Source organism: Myotis daubentonii, chromosome 14 (assembly GCF_963259705.1).
Source record: "Myotis daubentonii chromosome 14, mMyoDau2.1, whole genome shotgun sequence".
NCBI lineage: Eukaryota > Metazoa > Chordata > Mammalia > Chiroptera > Vespertilionidae > Myotis > Myotis daubentonii.
In genome coordinates, this window is record NC_081853.1 from 31,065,921 (window position 1) to 31,088,203 (window position 22,283).

The following is a 22,283-nucleotide window of genomic DNA, read 5'->3' on the forward strand; positions in this document are numbered from 1 at the left end:
TTTGCTGTTGTAAAAAAATTATTACTGATTTTAAAGAGAGCGAAGAAGGGAGGGAGAAGAGGGAGAGACGGAGATATTTGTTCTACTTATTTATGCATTCATTGTTTGATTCTTGTATGTGCCCTGACTGAGGATTGAACCTGAAACTTTGGTATATTGGGATGATGTTCTAACCAACTAAGCTATCTGGCCAGGGCCTGATTTGAGGTTTTTGATTAGGCAATCCTGTTGCTGTAATAGAAGCATTACCAAAAGGAGGAATTCTGGAGGGGGGGTGGTGGCAAATAAATACAGTGTTTTGTTGGCTGGTAAATATTCTTTTTGTGTATATATGCCATTTAGGTTAGAATTATATAATGCATTTTTGTCGAGTGCCAAAATGAAGCCATTGAGATAGTTTAATTCTTTAAACCATTTTTATCAATTTTTACTTTACTGAAATTATTTTCTTTACTGAAATTAAAGTGTACACTTCTTTTTTAAAAAATATATTTCATTGGCTTTTTACAGAGAGGAAGGGAGAGGGATAGAGAGTTAGAAACATCGATGAGAGAGAAACATCAATCAGCCGCCTTCTGCACACCACCTACTGGGTATGTGCCCGCAACCAAGGTACATGCCCTTGACCAGAATCGAACCTGGGACCCTTGAGTCCGCAGGCCGGCGCTCTATCCATTGAGCCAAACAGGTTAGGGCTCAAATGTACACTTCTATAATACATCATCTATATATTGTACTGTGTATTCACCACCTAGTCATCTCCTTTCCTCACCATTTATTCCCCCTTTACCCTCTTCTGTCTCCCCACATTCCCCTTAATATAACTATCAGCACTGCCACCAACAATGTAATTACTGAAAACAAACAAAAGAGGATAAGAGGTTTAGAGTTAATATTCTGTGTTATGAAGTTATTTAAAGAAGTTAATATCTGACTGGTTGTATCAATTTGATGTAAAATTACAATTGTTTCATTTTGTTTTTGATTTTGAAGGATTTTCTTTAAAACGCTATAGTTGAGTCATCCCTGTTCACTTCACTTTGTTTAATTTCTCCTACCCAGTTTTAAAAAATGTTCTTACTGATTTAAAAAAACAACATTTTTATTGATTTCAGAGAGGAAGGAGAGGGAGAGAGAGACACATCAATGATGAGAGAGAAGCATTGATAAGCTGCCTCCTGCATGCCCCGTACTGGGGTTGGAGCCCGCAACCTGGGCATGCGCCCTGAACAGGAATCAAACTAGAGACCTCTTGGTTCATGGGTCAACGCTCAACCACAGAGCCACACTGCCTGGCTTTATTGATTTTTTAGGGAGAAAGGAAGGGAGAGGGGTGGGGGGGGAGAGAGAGAGAGAGAGAGAGAGAGAAACATTAATCTGAGAGAGAAACATTGATTGGCTGCCTCCCATACCCACCCTGGGGGACCAAACCTGCAACCTGGGCATGTGCCCTGACTGGGAATTGAACCCTGGATCCTTTTGGTACACGGGACAATGATCAATCATCTGAGCCACACCAGCTAGGGCAGATAATATTTTTTTAAGTGCATATGTACTAGTATATATGCCCTTCCTTAGATTAAGTGAAGGATATTCTAAGAAATTCCAACTACTGGGGCCTTGACTTACTGCTTAACCAACACCATGATATGAGAACATTTTCATCACCTCCAACACCATTACGTAAGAACATTTTCATTACCTCCAAAAAGTACCATTGTGCCCATTTGCAATTAATCCCTGCTCACACTGCTAGCCTTAGGCAGCCACTATTTCTCCTTTTCTGCCATTTGTAGACATTTTATATAAATGGGATAATACAATGACGTATTTGGCATCGGGCTTCTTTCACTTAGCATGTTTTTGAAGTTCATCATATTTTGGGATGTTCCAATAGTTGTTTTTTTTTAATTGTTAAACAGTATTCTATTGTATGAATATACTACATTTTATTTATGTACTCACTAGCTGATGGACATTTGGATTATTTCCAGTTTTTGTCTATTATGAATAATGCTACTATGCATATTCACATACATCTCTTTACATGGAAATATACTTTCATTTACCTTTGAGTAGGTTCTTAGAAGTAGAATTGCTGGTTTGTATGGTAAATGTATGTTTAACTTTAAAAAAAATTACCAGTTGTTTTCCAGTATGATTTACCCTTTTACATTCACACTGATAATATAGAAAGGTTCTAGTTTGTCCACATCTTTGCCAGCTCTTGGTATTATTTGTCATTTTGAATTTATCTGTTCTAAAAGGTGTATAGCAGTATGCCATTAGTTTTTACTTTTTGTTGTTGTTGTTAATCCTCACCCGAGGATATTTTTCCATTGATTTTTAGGGGGAATGGAAGAGAGAGGGAAAGACAGAGAGAAACAACGATGTGAGAGAAACACATCAATTGGTTGCCTTCTGCACTAGCTCCCACCAGGGCCTGGGCTGGGGAGGAGCCTGCAACCAAGGTATGTGCCCTTGACCGGAATCAAACCCGGATACCAAATTGTCTTACATATTATGTTGAAAATACTCACTTTTCTCTATTGAGTTATCTGGGTACTCTTGTCACACAAATCAGTTGACCACAAATGTCAACTGATTTGGACTCTCTGGTCTGTTCCTTTGAGTTATATGCCTGTCCTTTTGATTATCTTGATGTTTGTAGCTTTATGGAAATTTTGGAAATTTGGTAGTTTAAGTCCTCCAACTTTTTGTTCTTTTTCAAAATTGTTTTGGCTACCATACATCCTCTTTGATTCTAGTTGCTTCTAAGTTAGAGGACTTGCTGATTACACTTGGCTATAGCTGGAAGTACCTTCTTTTTCATACCTGAGTCTTAAATTATGGAATGTGTATGAGAAAACACGTGCTGCTGTGAGTTAATTACTAACCATTTGTCCTGAATTGGGAACCAAGGAGCAGTTACTATTTTGTTTTTCCCTTTCTGGCTCATATAAATAGGCCATTTGTAATTTGCGAGTGATAGCAAGTCTGGGGGATCACTTTTACTTTTATACTAGAGGCCTGTTGCACAAAATTCGTGTGTGTGTGGGTTCCCCTCAGCCCAGACTATACCCTCTCCAGTCCGGGACCCCTTGGGGGATGTCCGACTGCCGGTTTAGGCCTGAGCCCCAGGATCGGGATCGGGCCTAAACCGGCAGTCGGACATCTCTATCACAATCCTGGACCTCTGGCTCCTAATCGCTCACCTGTCTGCCTGCCTGGTCACCCCCAACTTCCTGCCTTGCTGGCCTGGTTGCCCCAACTTCTCCCTCCTGCCGACCTGGTCGTCCCTCACTAACCCCCCTGCTGGCCTGGTCGCCCCATGCAGCCTGCTTATTCAGTTGTTTGGTCGTGTCCCTCACTAACCCCCCTGCTGGCCTGGTCGTAGGCAGCCATCTTGTGAGGGCGTGAGAGTTAATTTGCATATTACCTCTTAGTAGTACTCCTTTTTTGCTTTTAATAAATGGACATCATTCTTTTTCATAACTCCATTTTGATTTTCTTAATTTTTGATTAGTATTTATGTATTGAAATCGTTTGAAATTATATCTTTCTGTGAAGATGCCTTTGTACTAACTGATTAGTACCCTCAAACTATGTTTAATGAGGGCGGGAGGGTGGGGGGGTGTGTTTCTTTTGCTCATATCTTTTTCTCATTGTCTAACACAGTGGTTCTCAACCTTCTGGTCCTTTAAATACAGCTCCTCATGTGGTGACCCAACCATAAAATTATTTTCGTTGCTACTTCATAACTGTAATGTTGCTACTGTTAGGAATCGTAATGTAAGTATCTGATATGCAGGATGGTCTTAGGCGACCCCTGTGAAAGGGTCGTTCAACTGCCAAAGGGGTCATGACCGGCAGGTTTAGAACCGCTGGTCTAACACAAAATAAACAATATGGGCCCTGGCTGGGTAGCTCATTTGGTTAGAGCATTGTCATGATACACCAAAGGTTGTGGGTTTGATCCCTGGTCAGGGCACATAACCAATGACTGCATAAATAAGTGGGATAGTAAATCTCCCTTTTTCTCTCTAAAATCACTAAAAATATAAATAAATAACATGATTTTGCTTAATATATTGTAGTATTATGTAGCATTATTAGGTTGATGTCCTAGTTTGTGCTTTTGGTGACTGATCTTTACCTCTTTATAGCCTTAACTGAAAAGTATAAGTGGATCAGAACATACTGTTTGGGGGAGAGACACAGAATCGAGGGAAATTCTGGTTTGATATAAAGGAATAGGGAATATGGCATGAAAGTAAAGTTAGCTACTTTTCATTTCCTGTAAGATGTACAAGATGGGGCAAAGTATGTTTTCAGTTATTTCTATGGAAAATTATACAATAATTAATAAATAATAATACAAGAATAAACTCATTGGCATACTCAGAACTGTAAACCTACTTTTTTTTTTAAATATATATTTTATTGATTTCTTACAGAGAGGAAGGGAGAGGGATAGAGAGTTAGAAACATCGGTCAGCTGCCTCCTGCACACTCCCCACCGGGGATGTGCCTGCAACCAAGGTACATGTCCTTGACTGGAATTGAACCTGGGACCCTTGAGTCCGCAGGCTGACGCTGTATCCACTGAGCCAAACCACTGAGCCAAACCGGTGAGGGCTGTAAACCTACTTTTGCCCCACCCTGTATTTTTTGTTATCTGGTCTGGTTGGTGAGTTTAACCCATCTCAATTTTAATAGCTTACTTAAAAATCTCATTCAGTATATGAAATTGTAAATTTATTTTACTAAAATCTATGCTTTCCTTCCCCCCCCCCCTCTTAGGACATTTGCTACAAGATCCTATTGCACCCACCAACTCCACCTGCCAACACTATGTCTGCAAAACTTGTAAAGGCAAGAAAATGATGATGAAACCTTCATGTAGTTGGTGCAAAGACTATGAGCAGTTTGAGGAAAACAAGCAGTTAAGCATCCTAGTGAACTGCTACAAAAAACTATGTGAATATATAACACAGACTACATTGGCACGCGATATAATAGAAGCAGTCGACGGTTCTTCTGATATTTTGGCTTTGCTTAATGATGGATCATTGCTTTGTGAGGAGACAGAAAAACCCTCAGATTCATCCTTTACTTTGCCTTTGACACATTCCCCTTTACCTTCGACCTCAGAACCCACAACTGATCCTCAAGCTAGTTTATCTCCAATATCTGAAAGCACCCTCAGCATTGCTATCGGCAGTTCTGTTATCAATGGTTTGCCTATTTATAATGGACTTTCAATAGATAGATTTGGTATAAATATTCCTTCCCCTGAACATTCAAATACGATTGATGTATGTAACACTGTTGACATAAAAACTGAAGATCTGTCTGACAGCTTGCCACCTGTCTGTGACACGGTAGCCACTGACTTATGCTCCACAGGCATTGATATCTGCAGTTTCAGTGAAGATATAAAACCTGGTGATTCTCTGTTACTGAGTGTTGAGGAAGTACTCCGCAGCCTAGAAACTGTTTCAAATACAGAGGTTTGTTGCCCTAATTTGCAGCCCAATTTGGAAGTATCCAATGTATCCAATGGACCTTTTCTGCAGCTTTCTTCCCAGTCTCTTAGCCATAATGTTTTTATGTCCACCAGTCCTGCACTTCATGGGTTATCATGTACAGCAGCAACTCCGAAGGTAGCAAAATTGAATAGAAAACGATCCAGATCAGAAAGCGACAGTGAGAAAGTTCAGCCACTTCCAATTTCTACCATTATCCGAGGCCCAACTTTGGGGGCATCTGTTCCTGTGACAGTGAAACGGGAAAGCAAAATTTCTCTTCAGCCTATAGCAACTGTTCCCAATGGAGGCACAACACCGAAAATCAGCAAAACTGTACTTTTATCTACTAAAAGCATGAAAAAGAGTCATGACCATGGATCCAAGAAATCTCACTCTAAAACCAAGCCAGGTATTCTTAAAAAAGACAAAACAGTAAAGGAAAAGATTCCTAGTCATCATTTTATGCCAGGAAGTCCTACCAAGACTGTGTGTAAAAAAACCCAGGAAAAGAAAGGGTGTAAATGTGGGCGTGCTACTCAAAATCCAAGTGTTCTTACATGCCGCGGCCAACGCTGCCCTTGCTACTCTAACCGCAAAGCCTGCTTAGATTGTATATGTCGTGGCTGCCAAAACTCCTATATGGCCAATGGGGAGAAGAAGTTGGAGGCATTTGCTGTGCCAGAAAAGGCCTTGGAGCAGACCAGGCTCACTTTGGGCATTAATGTGACTAGCATTGCTGTGCGCAATGCTAGTACCAGCACCAGTGTAATTAATGTCACAGGGTCCCCAGTAACGACGTTTTTAGCTGCCAGTACCCATGATGATAAAAGTTTGGATGAAGCTATAGACATGAGATTCGACTGTTAAATCAGTGGGTCCTTAAACCTGCCTCTGGTAGGGAAATAGCTACAGTTTAAGGCAGCTATGGTTTTGTTGGTTTAACTTGCCGGAGCTCCTGCATATAGATCACTTGTATCAAGTGTTTTCATTGCTAAGTTATATGTGTTAGTGTCGGGGAAATAGTTTGCAGATAATGGAGGAGTAACCCTACAACTATATGTCCTTAGTTCTTACAGAACCTCATAGTTTGAGAACAAATGCTGATGCAACTGATTTATACAAAATGAACTTTGGCAAGGAAGATAACATTAACCTCATTGTTTATGGTCATGCTTTGTGCATAATCAAAGTTTATGATTAAATGTAAGGAAGTGGTATCTAGTCAGTCCATAAAGATTGTGCTAAGTTTTTGTGAAACGTAGCCATTGTTTGATCAGGAGACTCAGTGCTTGCTATCTTCAGATGCCATTGATGTTTCTCCTGTTGAAAAGCTGATGTGTCTAGCTCAACCTATATGCTGACAATACCATTTCTGATCATGAAAATTGGCTACTGGTGTATGTAGCAGTTCTTAAATCAGCAGTATTATGAAAAAAATTTGCCCCTCATTAGAATGTTAAAGAAATCTGTCTTTTAAAGGTGAACAAACTGAAATTCTGTCAGACTGCCTATGTTTAGTTATTTATGCTACCGAAATTTTGTGAGTTGAGCTCCTTTTTTTAGTGAAGTCTGACTTATTTCTAGGGAAAAAATTCTTGATCCTTTCTTCACTGTGCGCAATGTTCTAATTAGATAAATGAAGTGGAGAAGAACAGTTTTATTCTGAAGCTGATTGAGTTTAGATTATAGTATGTGACAACTAAAAATATGTAAACGTTTTATTTAGAAATTGGGATGTATTTAAAATAATTTTTGAATAATGCCCCCAAATGTATCCAGATTTTTGCATTATACTTAACTGCTATCGGCCACTTTGATTTTTTGTTTCCTCAAATAGTTTGCCACAGATTATTTTAAATATGCTTTTTTTTTTTTTTGGGTGCTATTTGTTATGAAGGCTTCTATATAGAGGCCTAATAAAAATGCCTTTTTTAATGAAGCCTCTGCATTTAGGTAGGTTTGAAGCTAGGATGATTTTCTTTAGAATGCTCTTTTGCATGTAAAGCACAAACTATGTTTCAGTTTAAATGCACTTCTTCCCTTTAATTTTTATGGGGAAGACAAGTGAGTCACAAACATTCTGTTGAAGGGAAGTCTGGTCAGTTGCTTGAAAGAGCACAGCCCAAATAAAACAAGGACTGACTAGGTTGTAAAGAAATGACCTTATGATTTAAAAGAAGAGTTGCTGCTTTGACAGTGCTTATTTAAAGAAAAATACTGCTGGAAAACTTCCAATTTTTACGTTCACCATCTCTCGTGAGATCTGACATATGCTGAAGTTACGTTTTGATTTGGCACACAGCATGTTCAATGATGGTTACTCACCTAGGACAAGACATGGAGAATAAACCTTGGACACAGAGCAGATGACACCTCCTTCTGTTTTGTAGTGTATCCTGGTGTCATTTTCTGTGAGTGTGGTCAGGTAGAGTTGTTTTTCTTGTTGAGCTTTTTTTTTTTTTTTGTCTCGGTGGGGTGGGGGTGGGCTAAAGCCATAGGAAGAAAAATGTGATGTATGTGTCCAGTATGTACTATTTTGTTTTGTTTTGCAAGAAGAGTTGAACTATTTTTGATAACAAGAGTAAATGGTGGAAAATGCTTCTTAGTTGTCTTGTCTTTATTTGCTTTCCAAGTTTTGGAATTTTATTTAATTCCTCAAGTGTTAGCACTGTCTCATGAAACATGTATTTGCCTAAAGTTTGTAACAGTTTTGTGTTGAACCCAGATGCCCTGCTATATATATAAACTTGTAAATCTGTTCTTTATTCATTAATGATCACTGCAAAAATGACTAGAAATGAGATTGTACACATGGATGATTAGGATATATTTTGCAAATCTCCCAATCTTTCCTAATATTATGATCTTAAAAGTCATAGAGTACCTTATTGCTTCCCAAGTTTGATAATCTTAGTTTTATGTTTTTTTAATGCATGGGAGGTTGGCAATATAGAAAAAGTGGAAGTCTTTAGTATGTGAGGGCCTTGATTGTTATGTAATATTGCCAATGATGAATTCAGGTTGTTTTTAGCACAAGTTTCTCTTTTTTATGCTGGTATTCACACTGCCACATTTTGGAAACCTGTATTACACCTTAAATCTATCAATAAATGTTAGTTTTCTAATTCTATGTTGTAGAATACTGAAAAGTTTGGGATAGCATGCTCTGAATGGCCTATATTATATACATTTGGGGAAGTAATACAGTGCCTTGATTTTTACATTGTTTTCCTTTATACCATGAGTTACGGCTAACTAGGGATGATTAAGAAATTATTACTAAAGTAACTGGATTTACTTCATCAGGATTTGATACTACCAAAATAATAACAGCATTTAATATGACATGTTTTCACTTGTTCTTTTGAGTCTTTGTTATTAACATAAGTGATCAAATGATCTTTCATCTTAGGTTATAGAAATTTTAGAGCTGAGAGTTTATCCCTTTGTTAGTTTCATTAAGTGTACATTTTCATGCTGAGGTGTAAGGGTAAGAATTCCTTTTACTTTACTGTGTTCTATCTAGTTTGCTTAAAACAACTCTGCGGTGACCTTGTAGAAGAAAAGTAAGTTTTACAACATATGAAAAGTAAAATTTCCTTCCCCATATCATAGTAACAAATATAAAATGCTTTAAAAAATACTAAATTCAAAGTATGGTATTGGAATCTAACACTTGGATGGTATTTTAACTTTTCTCCCTCCCTTTAATAATGTTTTGTGTGTGTGTGTGTGTGTGTGTATGTGTGTGTGTATTGATTTCAGAGTGGAAAGGAGAGGGAGAGAGAAACAACCATGAGAGAGAATCATTGATCTGCTGCATTCTGCATCCCCCCTACTGGGGATCAAGCCTATAATCCTTGTGCCCTGACCAGGAATTGAACCAGCGACCTTTTGGTTCCTGGGTGGACACTCAACAGCTGAGCCACACAGGCCGGGCTTTCCCTCCTTTTAAAAAGTATTTTTAGGTACCTAAATAATCACATATTCTTTTAAAAGAATGTATTATATATAAGACTAAAGTTCTCTTTGATCCCTGTGAACCTCTCATTCCCAAACCCTGTTCCTTCCCATCCCCCAGAGGAAATCACTTCTCATTTTGAGGTGTTATCCTTACAGATCTTTATCGTTTTCTCAGGGGGCTCAAAGAGTTATTCTCTTTGAAACTCAAGCTTGTTTACAATGTTACTCAGACATAAAAATGAATTCAAGTGTGATTAAAAGCACAGTATGTAGTGATTATCTTAGCAGAATTCATATTTGACAACTTGTCTTTATTTAGTTTTCGTAAAAGGGAAAATAAAAACAAAAGTTAAGTCATGCAGGCTTTTCTATTCAAACATACCTTAACATTTCCAAAAGTTGAGCAAATGACTTATCTCATTTAATCAGTATAGAGTTTTATAAACACTTTGAACAGTATACAATGACGTAGATAAGGTGCAGGGAAAATACATAGAATTTTATTAGTTGATTACTTTGGTAACGTTATGCTATGAAACTCACTTTTTCATTGACTAGCATTAGGATTGCGATAAACTTCAATTGAAACTTTTATCATGGAGACTGGGATATTGTGACTTGAAATTCTCAGTTGGGCGGTAATGATTATATGCAGCATGATCTTTACCAGGAAGTCAAATATATACTTAGTTCCTCAGATTCACATTTCTTGCGTTCAACTCTAGGAAAGGAGTAGAGTGAAACAGATTCTTATGTCTGAAAACGTGATACTTTGGGGTAACCTAAATTAAAATAGTCTTACCTTAAATGGAATGATATTGGTAGCTTGCTTTTATAATAATTACAGACTTTTTGAAATCAAATACCAAAGTGAAAATAAGAGGACTTTAGTAAGAAACAAGGGAAAAATGTAAAGCCAAGTTAAAAAAAAATGTATATTGGAAAATTGGATTTTATTTTTACTTTTTGCTGAGTCTTAGAAATAGTTTAGGTCATTATGGATAATAAAACCTTTAAACCATATCTGGCTTCTAAAAAAAAAAGTAATTGCTTTCCTTTCCTGGTAAAGGTTGAATGGGATAGAATCCGATAGATGGTAAATTTACTATCTGATAGATGGTAAATTTTATGTACCACATAAATATTTTTAATCCTATTTATCAGTATGTTTAGGTTATTGCATGTAGTGTTTCCGCCAAATAGTCACTTTTAAGCTTTTACTTTGTGAATTATTAGATACTAAGTTTTAATAGTTACCATTTTCTTTAACAGTTAAATGGAAGATCAATTCTGATCATGGAGATAAAATAACAAGAAAGTGAGAGTATATTGACAAGGATTGCTTTTACACCAGTTGATAGTACATTTCCTAATTTTCCTTTTCTCCACGTTTTGCCTACCACAACTCAAATGTTTATTTCATCATTTGGCCTTAACACCAGCATGGGAACCAAGTCGGGGTGAGAAGGAAAGCTATTCTGACATTCAGGACTTTTGGTTAAAACACTAATAGGGGAAAAGTTGATGACTTTTCACAGACATGAATATTTTAAAAGGTGGTGTTTTTTTTGGTGTCTTTTATATTGTCAGAAATTTCCATCCTTTTTATAGTTTATTTTCAGTTTTATCTTGAAGGTTATCAGGATTTGGCTGCATCCTGACTTGCTGACAAATGTAGATATCCGTAGTGAATACATCGACCACTATAGTACATGAAATAGCTTTCTTTTTTGGGTGGCATCACTGTTTTCCTCTATTTCTGTGATAAATACTGAAGTGGATGGAATATTTGGAATAGTTTCAACATGAAGTAAGGAATAATGTTTAGATTGAGGCTTTTACTATTGGATTAGTCTGATATTAAGTCATGAAAGGAATATGTCTAGTAAGAGTTTTCATATATCAGTAAGTCTTCAAGAAGGCCTTCTGATAGGAAGTATAGATGGGGTATCGACTAATTTAGAGACTAATTCAATTTTCTACAAATAGTGGATGAGTTAAGAGGAAACTTTTTTTCAAGTATGAATCAAATTCTGTACTTTCATGTAAGAAGTTTTTTCTTTAGATTTTATTTAAGACCCACAGTCAAGATGGGGAAGGGATTATTCAGAGCTTGCCAGCAAAGTTGGAAGGCCCAGTGGTTACAATACCTGAGGATGTAAAGTGACTAGCAGTTTGGCAGGTCATTGTGAAATAATACATTAAACCAAGTAAGTTCAAGATCTTTGAACTCCAGTACACACATAATTAAAAGAAGTCTCTGAGATGTTTCGGCAGTGCTTTTATTACCAGGGCTAATTCAGTTCTGGAGGCCAGGCCCTTAATGCTTTTTCAAGTTCCAGAATTTTTTGACTCAAGTTTTCTGCAAGTGAAAGTTTCTTCTGGGCTCCACAGGAACCCTGAGGGGCCTCAGGGATGCTGGACAACACAGGCAACTCCTTATTACTGTGCTTGACACTGTCCCCAAGAGATCCTTGGTACATTCAGGGTGAAGAGTGCTGGTTCACAGACTTTGGAAGGTGATGTATATCATTGTAATTGCTTCTAAGGAAATCTCTGTAAGAGGTTTGAGGCAAACTGGAGTAGTCTTCCAAATTGAGTGTGTATATCCAGACCTATTGCTTAAAATTTTTTTAAAGTTCCCAGTGCCAATACACACTTGCAGAAATCAAAGCCTTCAAAAAGCAGTTTGCAAACTAAAGCATCTCTTCACAAGAAAAAAAGCATTTAAAATACATATCTCCTTTTCATTATAGACATTGGCAACTATTCTTCATCCACTGACTGAAGCTTTCCACATTTCTCAGAAAGGCTTGAGGTTGCTATTTTGCCTTTGTTTCCAATTTCAGAGGGAGAGGCAGGTTCCTCTGTTTCATAATCTTCAAAAGAACTGAAAGAAACAGCAAAAGTGATTTATTGATTTTTTAAAAGAAAGTGGGTAGAAGTCAATATTGTAAACTAGAGACTGAGCACCAGCTTGTAAAAGCTGTTAAATGGCAGCTATAAACAATTGAGTCCCCCTGGTGAAGGCTGTTCGGGAAGGAAAATATGTTCTTTAAAGCCCAAGTTCATGTTAGAATTTGTTGAAAATGTGCTGTATCAAGGTTTTCCACCCTGGTCGTATGGCTCAGTTGGAGCATCATCCCATATCTCGGTTGCAGGTTCAATTCACAGGGCACATACCTAGGTTGTGGGTTCAATCTTCAGTTGGAGCCCTAACCAGTTTGGCTCAGTGGATAGAGCATCAGCCTGCGGACTCAAGGGTCCCAGGTTCGATTCCGGTCGAGGGCATGTACCTTGGTTGTGGGCACATCCCCAGTGGGGAGTGTGCAGGAGGCAGCTGATCGGTCTTTCTAACTCTCTATCCCTCTCCCTTCCTCTCTGCAAAAAATCAATAAAATATATTTTTTAAAAATCTTCAGTTGGAGATCCAACTGATGTTTTTCTCCCTCTCAAAAAATCAATAACATATCTTTGTGTGAGGATTAAAGAAAAATTAAAAAGATAAAAAGGTTTCCTTAGGAGCCTGGTAGGAATGAGTGTTCTGAATAATGTTCCAGCTAGGTTAGGGAAGGTGTGAAGTCCATAAAGTCTGAGCTTTACATGAATGCTTTCCATGCAAAGTGGGGAACTTTCTTAACTCGCATTGCTTATAACTGCATGGCTTGCAAGAAGTACATTTAGTTGTGCAAGTGTGTACATGGAACAGACTGAAGCCATTCTTTGTAGAACTCCACAACATATTCCCTCTGCTAACTCCCCTTTTACTGATACCCCCACTCCCCTGTTCCATATCCTCCAGGCTACCCCTGAGGGTGGCTTTAGGCAGGAATGACAAATATTTTATCTCTTGGGGGTGATGGCAGCTTGAAGCATTAAAATGATAAATATTCTCAGGCTACACCTGAGCCCAGAAAAATACACATGATCAATGAGCAAAGTCTCTTGTAGTACTTGGCATAACTGGCTTAGCTTTGTTACTCTCTGCATGGGCTTTTTACAACATTTGTGCAGAAATTTCTGTACTTAATAGTCCTTTTACAAAAAGTACCAAGGCTGACTAGTGAGGGAAAATATGCTGAAGCAGGTATACCCCTTAGGTGGCACCTTCTCAACTTTCTAAAACCTTTTTGAAAAGAGGCTTTAAAAAAAGAAAAAAAGGCTATTTGATCTTTGGAAAACTTCTCCCCGAGTATCAGTTTTTGATTCTATCAAGTTATTTTAAAAAATTACAACTTAGTCATTTTGCAAAAATCCTCCAGTACATACTTAATTTCTGTTTCCACCTCTCAATGCTGGATAAGGAGGACAAAACATGGGAAGTGAAGCAGGGTTGATGGTAGAGACTCCATTTCTGGGAATGCAATTCTCAAAATTCTAGCAATGCAGTGTTAGACACTGTGGCTGCTGCTGTCTGTGAGCTCTTAATAAACACCTCAATGCAGATCTGGGAGTAAGTTAAAGAGTTAAGTCTGACCTTAGACTCATTCAATAAATATTTTAGCTCCTGTTGCTAAGCATGAGCCAAGTGCTAGAAATACAAATGATGAAAAGGACTGAAGCAGCGCCTTCCTTACAGTCAAATGGAGGCCATTTGGAATAGTGGCTAAGTGGTTTAGCTTTAGAGCATGGACTTTGGAGGTTCTAATTTCAGTCTGATCACTTAATGTGACTTCGGGTATGTTGCTTATTAACCCCTCCATCAGTTTCCTCAGTTAATAACAGCAGTTCCTATCTATCATAAGGGCTGAGTGAAGACTAGGTGAGAGAGCCTATAAATTATAAGTTCTTGGAAAATGTCAGGTATTATTCTCATGATTGAGAAGTGATAGGATGGTGGCACAAGCCTATATTGGGGGCAGGGTCACAATTTTTGTGTGTATGTCATTTGTGAATAAAAGTTTTATAAAAATACATACTTCTCCCCACTATAGCCTCATACCAGAAATGTGATTTCTAGCAATGGATTATTTATCTTTAACTATTTTCTATTGATTTCAGAGAGGAAGAAAGAGGGAGAGATAGAAACATCAATGATGAGAGAGAATCATTGATTGGCTGCCTCCTGCATGCCCCCTACTAGGGGTCGAGCCTGCAACCTGACCGGGAATCAAACCATGACCTCCTGGTTCATAGGTCAGCACTCAAACACTGAGCCACACGGGCTGGGCTCCCGCAATGGATCTGATATAATCTAGTACATGAAGATATTCCAATGCCCTGAAGGTTGGTTATACTGGAATGTTACCATTTCTTTTGCATTTTCAAGGCACCAAGAGCAGTACCATGCACAGAGATATGGGAGGAATCATGGATTGAGGGGGCTCACTCAGAACCTAATGTCAGTGTCCTTAGTGTTCTGGAGACTCCTCTTACTCTAACTCAGTGGTTCTCAACTGGGAGTGGTTCCCTCCCCTCCACCCCAGGGGACATTTGGCAATGTGTGGAGATATGATTGTCCCAATGGGGTGGGTCCTACTGACATCTAGTGGGTAGAGTCCAGGGATGCTGCTAAACTTCCTACAATGTGCTAGATGCCACAGAACAGAATTATTCAGCTTAAAAAAACATGCTGCTGTTGATAAACTCTGCTTTAACACTTGAGCCTTTAGTGTCAGTGCATCTCAGGGTTCTGGACAAGCTCTTCTCCTAAGTACTTTCCCGGTAATCAGCCTTTGTCATGGCTTTTTCATCTGTGGCTTCTAAATGTACATGTCCAGCCTCGGCCTCTTCCTAAGCTGGAAACCACCATGCATGGTTCTTCTGGTGTGAGAGCTTATACAAACCTGAACTTACCCTTCTCACACTCCTACCCACTCAAAGCCAGAAACCTAGCCATCCCAAATTCCTCTTCCCTCTTCCTGCCCCCTCCCTTCTTCAAATCCAGCCAATCTCTTCTACCACTTTCAGTATCACACAGATATAGTCCTGCCTTTTCTTCTCCATTAGCACTGATTTTTGTTTAGGGCACTATACTTTCATGCTTGGATTACTGTAATAGTTTTCTAGCAATAGTCTTCCGGCTTTCACTCTTGTCATAAACCCTTTGCTACTGCCATACTAGGCTATTTACTGTGTCAGAATGGGTTATGGTCTGGGACCTAATGCTACATGCAGGTTTTTCAGTGTCCTGCAGTGCCCTTCCCCCTTTGGTTTACTTGTGCTCATTTTAAAATCTGAGCTGTCATTTAAAAGTTCCTGATTCCCAGTACCTGAGCTACCACCATTATTTAGATATCTGTAATGGCTTCCTTATTTGACTCCTTGATTCTGTTCTTGCACCTCTACCAATCTAGCAGAGCAAGCTTCAAAATATGTAAGGGGATTACATTAGTCCTTGTTAAACTCTCAATAGTTTCCCTAATTTTTCCAACCACATTTCCTTCTGTTGCTCACTATACCCCAGCAACACTGGCCTTTTAAAGTGTTCTTAATACACTGTTTGTGTCCTGTCTCAGAGCCACTGCACATATTTTTTCCCTCTGCCTAGGAATTTTTGCTCCCTGCTTTTTGCACAACTGTTTCTTAACGTTCTCATCACCTCCTCAGGAAATTCTTCCCTCAGCACCCTTGCAAGCCTCTCTCCATTGTTGGTTCACCCTATTTGTTTCATTCATAACTGTATAATCAAATAGCTGTCTTCCCCCACTGGACTATAAAGTGTCCATTTTGTAACTCATCAATATCCTTGGGCTATACTGTAATACCTGGCACTAGCGGCTTAAAATGAATTGTTGAATGAATTGTCATGTCCTAATGCTCTTGTGAAATGATATGTCAAGTTGTTGGGGAAGCCTGGAATCATAAAATGGTGAAAGTGAGGAGGTGATCTTGAAGTCACTAAGGTCAGAACTAGAAGAGCCTTAATCTTTATCCTGCTCCCCAGGAATTCCTGGGGGAGTTAGTTTCTTGCTAAATGACCTCTTTCAGGTTTATTGGTAGGTCACTGGGATTCCTCTGAGTTCCAATGAAGGTAATTTTATGAAGTATTCTGTTAATTTAATGAGTAAAGCGTTAAAAAAAATAAAGCAGAATTCATAGGGTTCACAAATAGTTCACTGGAAATCCTAGTTGTCATATCCAGCACAAATTCTTTTAGTATAAACATAGTATTGTTAACATAAGGGAGAATGGTTTATATGTGTGTTTGCTAGCAATAAGACTGCATTTAGAAACCTGTTTCTCTAAGTTTTCCCTTTCAGATGAGCAATTTTCTGGGCAAACTTATAACAGCTGGAAAGAGCGGAAATAATGACTGGCTCTTATGTGGTCTGACAAAGGATTTGTATGCAGTTTCAGGTTATTGTCTGGGAGTTGTAGTTTGATTCCAATTTTGGGATTTGATTCTTTACAGGGGCAAAGAGATAGTATAGTTGATTTAGGGCTTGTCTGAGGAAATCTAACACGGTAGCTATAAGCATAGAATAAAATTTTAAGTAGATCTCTAATATGGAGTCTATAATGCTTTAGAAATAGTAGTAGATGAATTTTACCTGTATACTTTTAAATTTTACCTGTATACTTTTAAATTAAAAACAGCCACTGATTTAAGGTGGATTAGCTGAAATACTTGGCAAGTTGGATATTTGGCTAATGAATTTCCCTGCTGACCCATTCAATGACTAGGGAATTTTTTACTTTAACTCTTGTTAAAGTTTCCTAATGTGTGCCATTTTCCTGCCTCAGAAAGTTGATATCACTTCATTTTTGATGGCTGAGGATCTCTACAGTTCCTCAGTGTCATCCTTTTTTTTATTTGGGATGTAGATAGTCAAATACAAGTTTAAATATGATCTAATTATGAACTGGAAAGAAGTGATAGGGTTTCATTCATTTCTGTTATCAACCACTGCTTGGCCTAGAGTGGGTACCAGTGAATATCTATTGAAATAAATTAAAATTGGGCTTTGATTTGTTGAAAAAAATGAAAACATTGTATTAATAATTTAAGGTCCACATAAAGACTCTTTACTGAGCATTATGAAAAAATGACTCAGAACTATTCTACTTTGGCATATTAACTTGTTATTCCTTCTTTTTCTCTTCCCAGGCCCGAATATACACATAAAATGCTGTCACCTCCCTCCTCTGCCCCCAGTATCCCTGCTCCTCTGCTGAATTCTCTCACTTCACTGAGGACAGTCAGGCTCCACACAACCCCTGCTCCAGACTTGACTTTCACTAGCTACATTCTGGAAGATTGCTCCGGTGGGTTTTTGGCTGGCCTTCTTTGCCTATAGCGCCTTATTTTCCAGTGCTAATGGAAGTAAGTGTGGAATTCTTACAAAGAGTAATTCTCTATAGTCTACATTTAATATAAAGGAAAAAATCCACCATTAAAAATTAAAAAACAGTTCTAAACTATCTAAATGTCCAATAATAGAGAAATGGGTGAGTTATTGCTTGAGAGTACCCTGAAGCACTGACAGTCATGTGTATGAAAACACATCTGCGAGGCTCTTCCACATCCCTAACCGTCTGCCAGGTGCTGGAATCACAAAATGAATAAAACAAAGGTTCTTTGCCCTGGAGGAGCCCATGTTGTGATGGAAAGACATGTAACATTAAATGGCAAAAAGAAATATACCAAAGTGTAAATAATGGTTATCTCTAGATGACTGAACCAAGAATGACTTTAACTTCTACATTTTCCATTTTTTTTCCAGCAGCAAACCTGTACTTCTCTACTAATCAGATGAAGACTCTCAGAATAAAAATAATTACATTAATCTAGGTTAATAAAAGGTAAACTGTTGGTGAAATACCAGAATATCTTGTAAGAAAGTATTTTTAAGGTAATGTAAAAACCTCAACTAAATATCTGAAGTAATCAAGTACATATTAGTCAAATTGGCAGAAAAGCTTGTTTCTGATATTGTAGATCTCAGTTTCTTAAGATAGCAACTTGGAGGACCCTTTAGCCTGTTTTACCTCATTTTTAATTACTTTTATTGTAGAAATCCTAAAAATGTTAATGATACATTTGGTGTCATAATCTGTTGTCTTCATACAGGTGATACATCTAGTTGAAAAAATTTATGTAACTGATACCCTGTCTTTCTGGTTTCCCCTATGACCATTCATTAGCTTAGCTGAATTTATACAAACTCTGTTGTATGCTGTGATCATGTTGTGGTGCTGGATATAATGATCACAATGCCTGCATTCTCATACCTATGGAAACCTTTGGCACTCTTTCACCTCACTGAAATCTGGAGTTAATAACAGGTTAGTTATTGGAGACATGACCTAAGTACCAGCCTTGAATTAGGAAGTACAGACACTTGGCACAAGGCTCCCTATGACTGTTGTTAGATGGTAAAGTAGATGGAGAATTTCAAGTTGTTTTTGGAAGGTCAAGTCATCAGAACGCCTGCAGTTTTCCTTGTAGAAGGGCAGCTGCTGGATTACTGCTGCCTCCAGTGCCACTCAGTAAACATCTGCTGAGGCTCTTCCACATCTCTAACCGTCTGCCAGGGGCTGGGATCACAAAAGAACAAAGGTTCTTTGCCCTGGAGGAGCCCGTGTTCTGATGGAAAGACAAATAGCTCTGTTCCCTCCTTTACCCCCCCCCCCCCCCCGCCCCAACATTTGTATGCCAGACACTTATATTTTATACATTATCTCTAATTCTCAGTACAGTCCAGTTCATGCAACAGATATTTATTGTGCCAACTATGTGCCATGTTCTGTGCTCTGGGAATGAGGGGAACAATGTAGGTAGTGGAATGCTAATGCCACAGGTGATTAAATTCTAGTTCATCGGGGTTATGCAGTGTGGCCAAGGTCATAGAAGTGGTACTTGTAATTATTTGTTGGTTAAATAGGCACTATGCCTAAGGGTATAATATAAAGATATTATAATTAATAGGGTGGGGCACTAGCAGGTTTACAGTTGTATGTGAAACACAGAAAACCTTTTTTTTTAAAAAAAATATATTTTATTGATTTTTTACAGAGAAGAAAGGAGAGGGAATAGAGAGTTAGAAACATCCATCAGCTGCCTCCTGCACATGCCCTTGACCGGAATCGAACCCGGGACCCTTCAGTCCGCAGACTGACGCTCTATCCACTGAACCAAACTGGTTAGGGCCAGAAAACCTACTTTTGCCCCACCCTGTACATTGTCTTATTTAATCCTTAAAATAGCTTAGTATGGCAGGTGGTGTCCTCATTGTCATATAGGGGATGTTGAGGCTTGGATGCTTGGGATCACAAAGCTAGTAAGTGATATGTCAAGGATTTGAATTTATGAGGGTGTCTACCTCCACATTCTGTGCTCTTATCCATGATGTTATATTGCATCTCTTCCCATGCAAGGGCAGTAATAGTAGTAATAGATACTATTTATCAGGTATCTGTGTGCCAGGTGTTTATGTATATTATCTTAGAGTCTCACAACCACCTAGGAAGGTAGTTGCTGGTGTCTTCTGAAACTGAGCCTCAGGAGTCAGGTAACCTGCCCAGCTGGTGAGTGGTAGGTAGAACCAGATCTGTCTGGCTCCTAAGCCTCTGCTCTTTCCATGGGACTGGCATTCTTATTCCCTTTCTAATATTTGAGTCTGGTAATTTCTGTTTGCAGACTCACTCTGATTTCCTTGTAAATTCCTTTTATGATGAAGCTCTAGGTGGTATAGCCTTGGGATTCTGGTTCTGGTATTGCTTTTGAACCATGTCAGACAGCTATTAACTACTGTAAACAGTCCTTTTCCTCTGTTGCCATCCTAGAGCTCATCCTACAGGCTGTGACTATTCTAAGACTCCTCCTCTCCCCTCGGGACCTCATCACCTACATATGCGCTGTGTAAGCCTTATCTTATCTCCCACAACATGAGAAGAGGGGTGGCCAGCAGAAGCCTCTTATATATGCGGGTTGAATTTCGCTGCAGCTGGTCTCTACATTTCCTCTCATGACCCCTCACCCGTAGTTCTGTCTGCATCCCTTTGCTTCGCCTCTCCCCTCCCACACACTGGCACTTTTTCTGAGCACTACCACAGCTCGAAAAAACGTTAGTTTGTGCCAATTATTTATTCTCTTAAACTGCCATCAGTTTCTCTTCCTTTTAGACCACCGGTTCTCAACCTGTGGGTCGTGACCTCTTTGGGGGTCGAACGACCCTTTCACAGGAGTCGCCTAAGACCATCGGAAAACACATATATAATTACATATTGTTTTTGTAATCAATCACTATGCTTCAATTATGTTCAATTTGTAACAATGAAAATACATCCTGCATATCAGATATTTACATTACGATTCATAACAGTAGCAAAATTACAGTTATGAAGTAGCAAGGAAAATAATTTTATGATTGGGTCACCACAACATGAGGAACTGTATTAAAGGGTAGGGGCATTAGGAAGGTTGAGAACCACTTTTTTAGACTAATAAACTTTTAAGTGTTTAGGCCTGCTATCTCTATTTTATCCCTCCTTTATTTATTCATTAAAATACATTTTATTGATTTTTTACAGAGAGGAAGGGAGAAGGATAGAGAGTTCGATGAGAGAGAAACATCGATCAGCCGCCTCCTGCACACTCCTTACTAGGTATGTGCTCGCAACCAAGGTACATGCCCTTGACTGGAATTGAACCTGGGACCTTTCAGTCCACAGGCCAATGCTCTATCCACTGAGCCAAACCGGTTAGGGCTATCCCTCCTTTAAAGCAGATTACAAAACAATATGTAGTATAAATTCCATTTCTGTAAAACAAACTACTTACTATTTGCATAGAAATGTCTAGAAAGATATACTCCTAAATGATAAGACAGGCTGTCTCTGAGTGGTAGACTAAAGGTGAAGTTTTTATCACAATTTTCTAACTCTGCAGTGAATACATTACCTACGTAAACAGATAAAGGGGAATAACTTCTTTTTCCTGTTTATAAAAGTAATACAAGTTCATTAGATCAACTTTATAAATTATAAAACAGTACAAAAAGCCAAAATACAATCCACAGCTCAGAGTTAACCACTATTAATATTTTGGAACCTTTTAGCTTGTGTGTACAGGAAAACACATTTTTACTATGGAGGTTATATCACAAACAATTTTGCAAATGTGATTTCTCCATTTATGTTTATGTACAAGCACAAAATTTAAATATCTGCATAATGTGATAGTTAGATACCATGACTTATTTAACCACTCTATTGTATATTTGTGTTGCTTTGAATTTTTCAATTTTAATTACCTGTGACCAATGCTAACTGTTTGGATGAATAATTTCTATCCAAATTTCTGATTATTTACAATAGACACCCAGAATTAGAATTGGCAGTCAACAGATATAAATTCAGGCTATTGCTACATATCGTCAAATTACTTTCCAGGGAGCTTGGGCCAATTTGCAATGTGTGAAAGTGCTTGTCTTACTGCACAGTGAGCCGAGAGTGAGGGTGTCTGCAGTGTGCTTCCTCTATGGGAGAATAGTTAAGACTCTTTAATTGCATCTGTCTATTTTCCCTGCTAAGGCAGGAATCCTATCTGTGTTCATCATTACCCAACACTGCTTACTATACAGTATCAATGCAAATAGTTACTGAATTAATATTATCTTTTAAAAAATTGCTGCCAATTCAGTAAGCTAAACATTTTTGGCTCTTGTGTTTTTAAAATAGTTTTATTTGCCGAAACCGGTTTGGCTCAGTGGATGGAGCATCGGCCTGCGGACTGAGAGGTCCCAGGTTCGATTCCGGTCGGGGGCATGTACCTGGGTTTCGGGCACATCCCCAGGAGGTGTACAGGAGGCAGCTAATCGATGTTTCTCTCTCATCGATTTTTCT

The 22,283-nt window shown here is 38.5% G+C and overlaps 2 protein-coding genes across 9 annotated transcripts in view; one reads left to right on the plus strand and one right to left on the minus strand.

The window, feature by feature from the left end:
* MSL2 (MSL complex subunit 2) overlaps nt 1-8,132 on the plus strand; it is a 33,893-nt gene extending 25,761 nt beyond the window's left edge. The window contains exons 1-2 of one of the 2 annotated variants that reach the window (XM_059663874.1): nt 4,667-4,690; nt 4,804-8,132. In XM_059663874.1, coding sequence (XP_059519857.1) covers nt 4,884-6,398 — 1,515 coding nt within the window. In that variant the 5' untranslated portion in view covers nt 4,667-4,690; nt 4,804-4,883 and the 3' untranslated portion in view covers nt 6,399-8,132. Of the gene's footprint in view, nt 1-4,666; nt 4,691-4,803 lie in introns of those variants that run through there. The other variant, XM_059663873.1, reaches the window with a different exon arrangement.
* PPP2R3A (protein phosphatase 2 regulatory subunit B''alpha) overlaps nt 1-22,283 on the minus strand; it is a 170,133-nt gene that overhangs the window by 5,547 nt on the left and 142,303 nt on the right. For 5 of the 7 annotated variants that reach the window (XM_059663865.1, XM_059663867.1, XM_059663868.1 and 2 more), the window contains one exon: nt 9,782-12,384. The exons of 1 other annotated variant lie outside the window; for it this stretch is intronic. In XM_059663865.1, the coding sequence (XP_059519848.1) occupies nt 12,261-12,384 (124 nt within the window). In that variant the 3' untranslated portion in view covers nt 9,782-12,260. Of the gene's footprint in view, nt 1-9,781; nt 12,385-18,351; nt 18,975-22,283 lie in introns of those variants that run through there. One more of the 7 variants, XM_059663869.1, reaches the window with a different exon arrangement.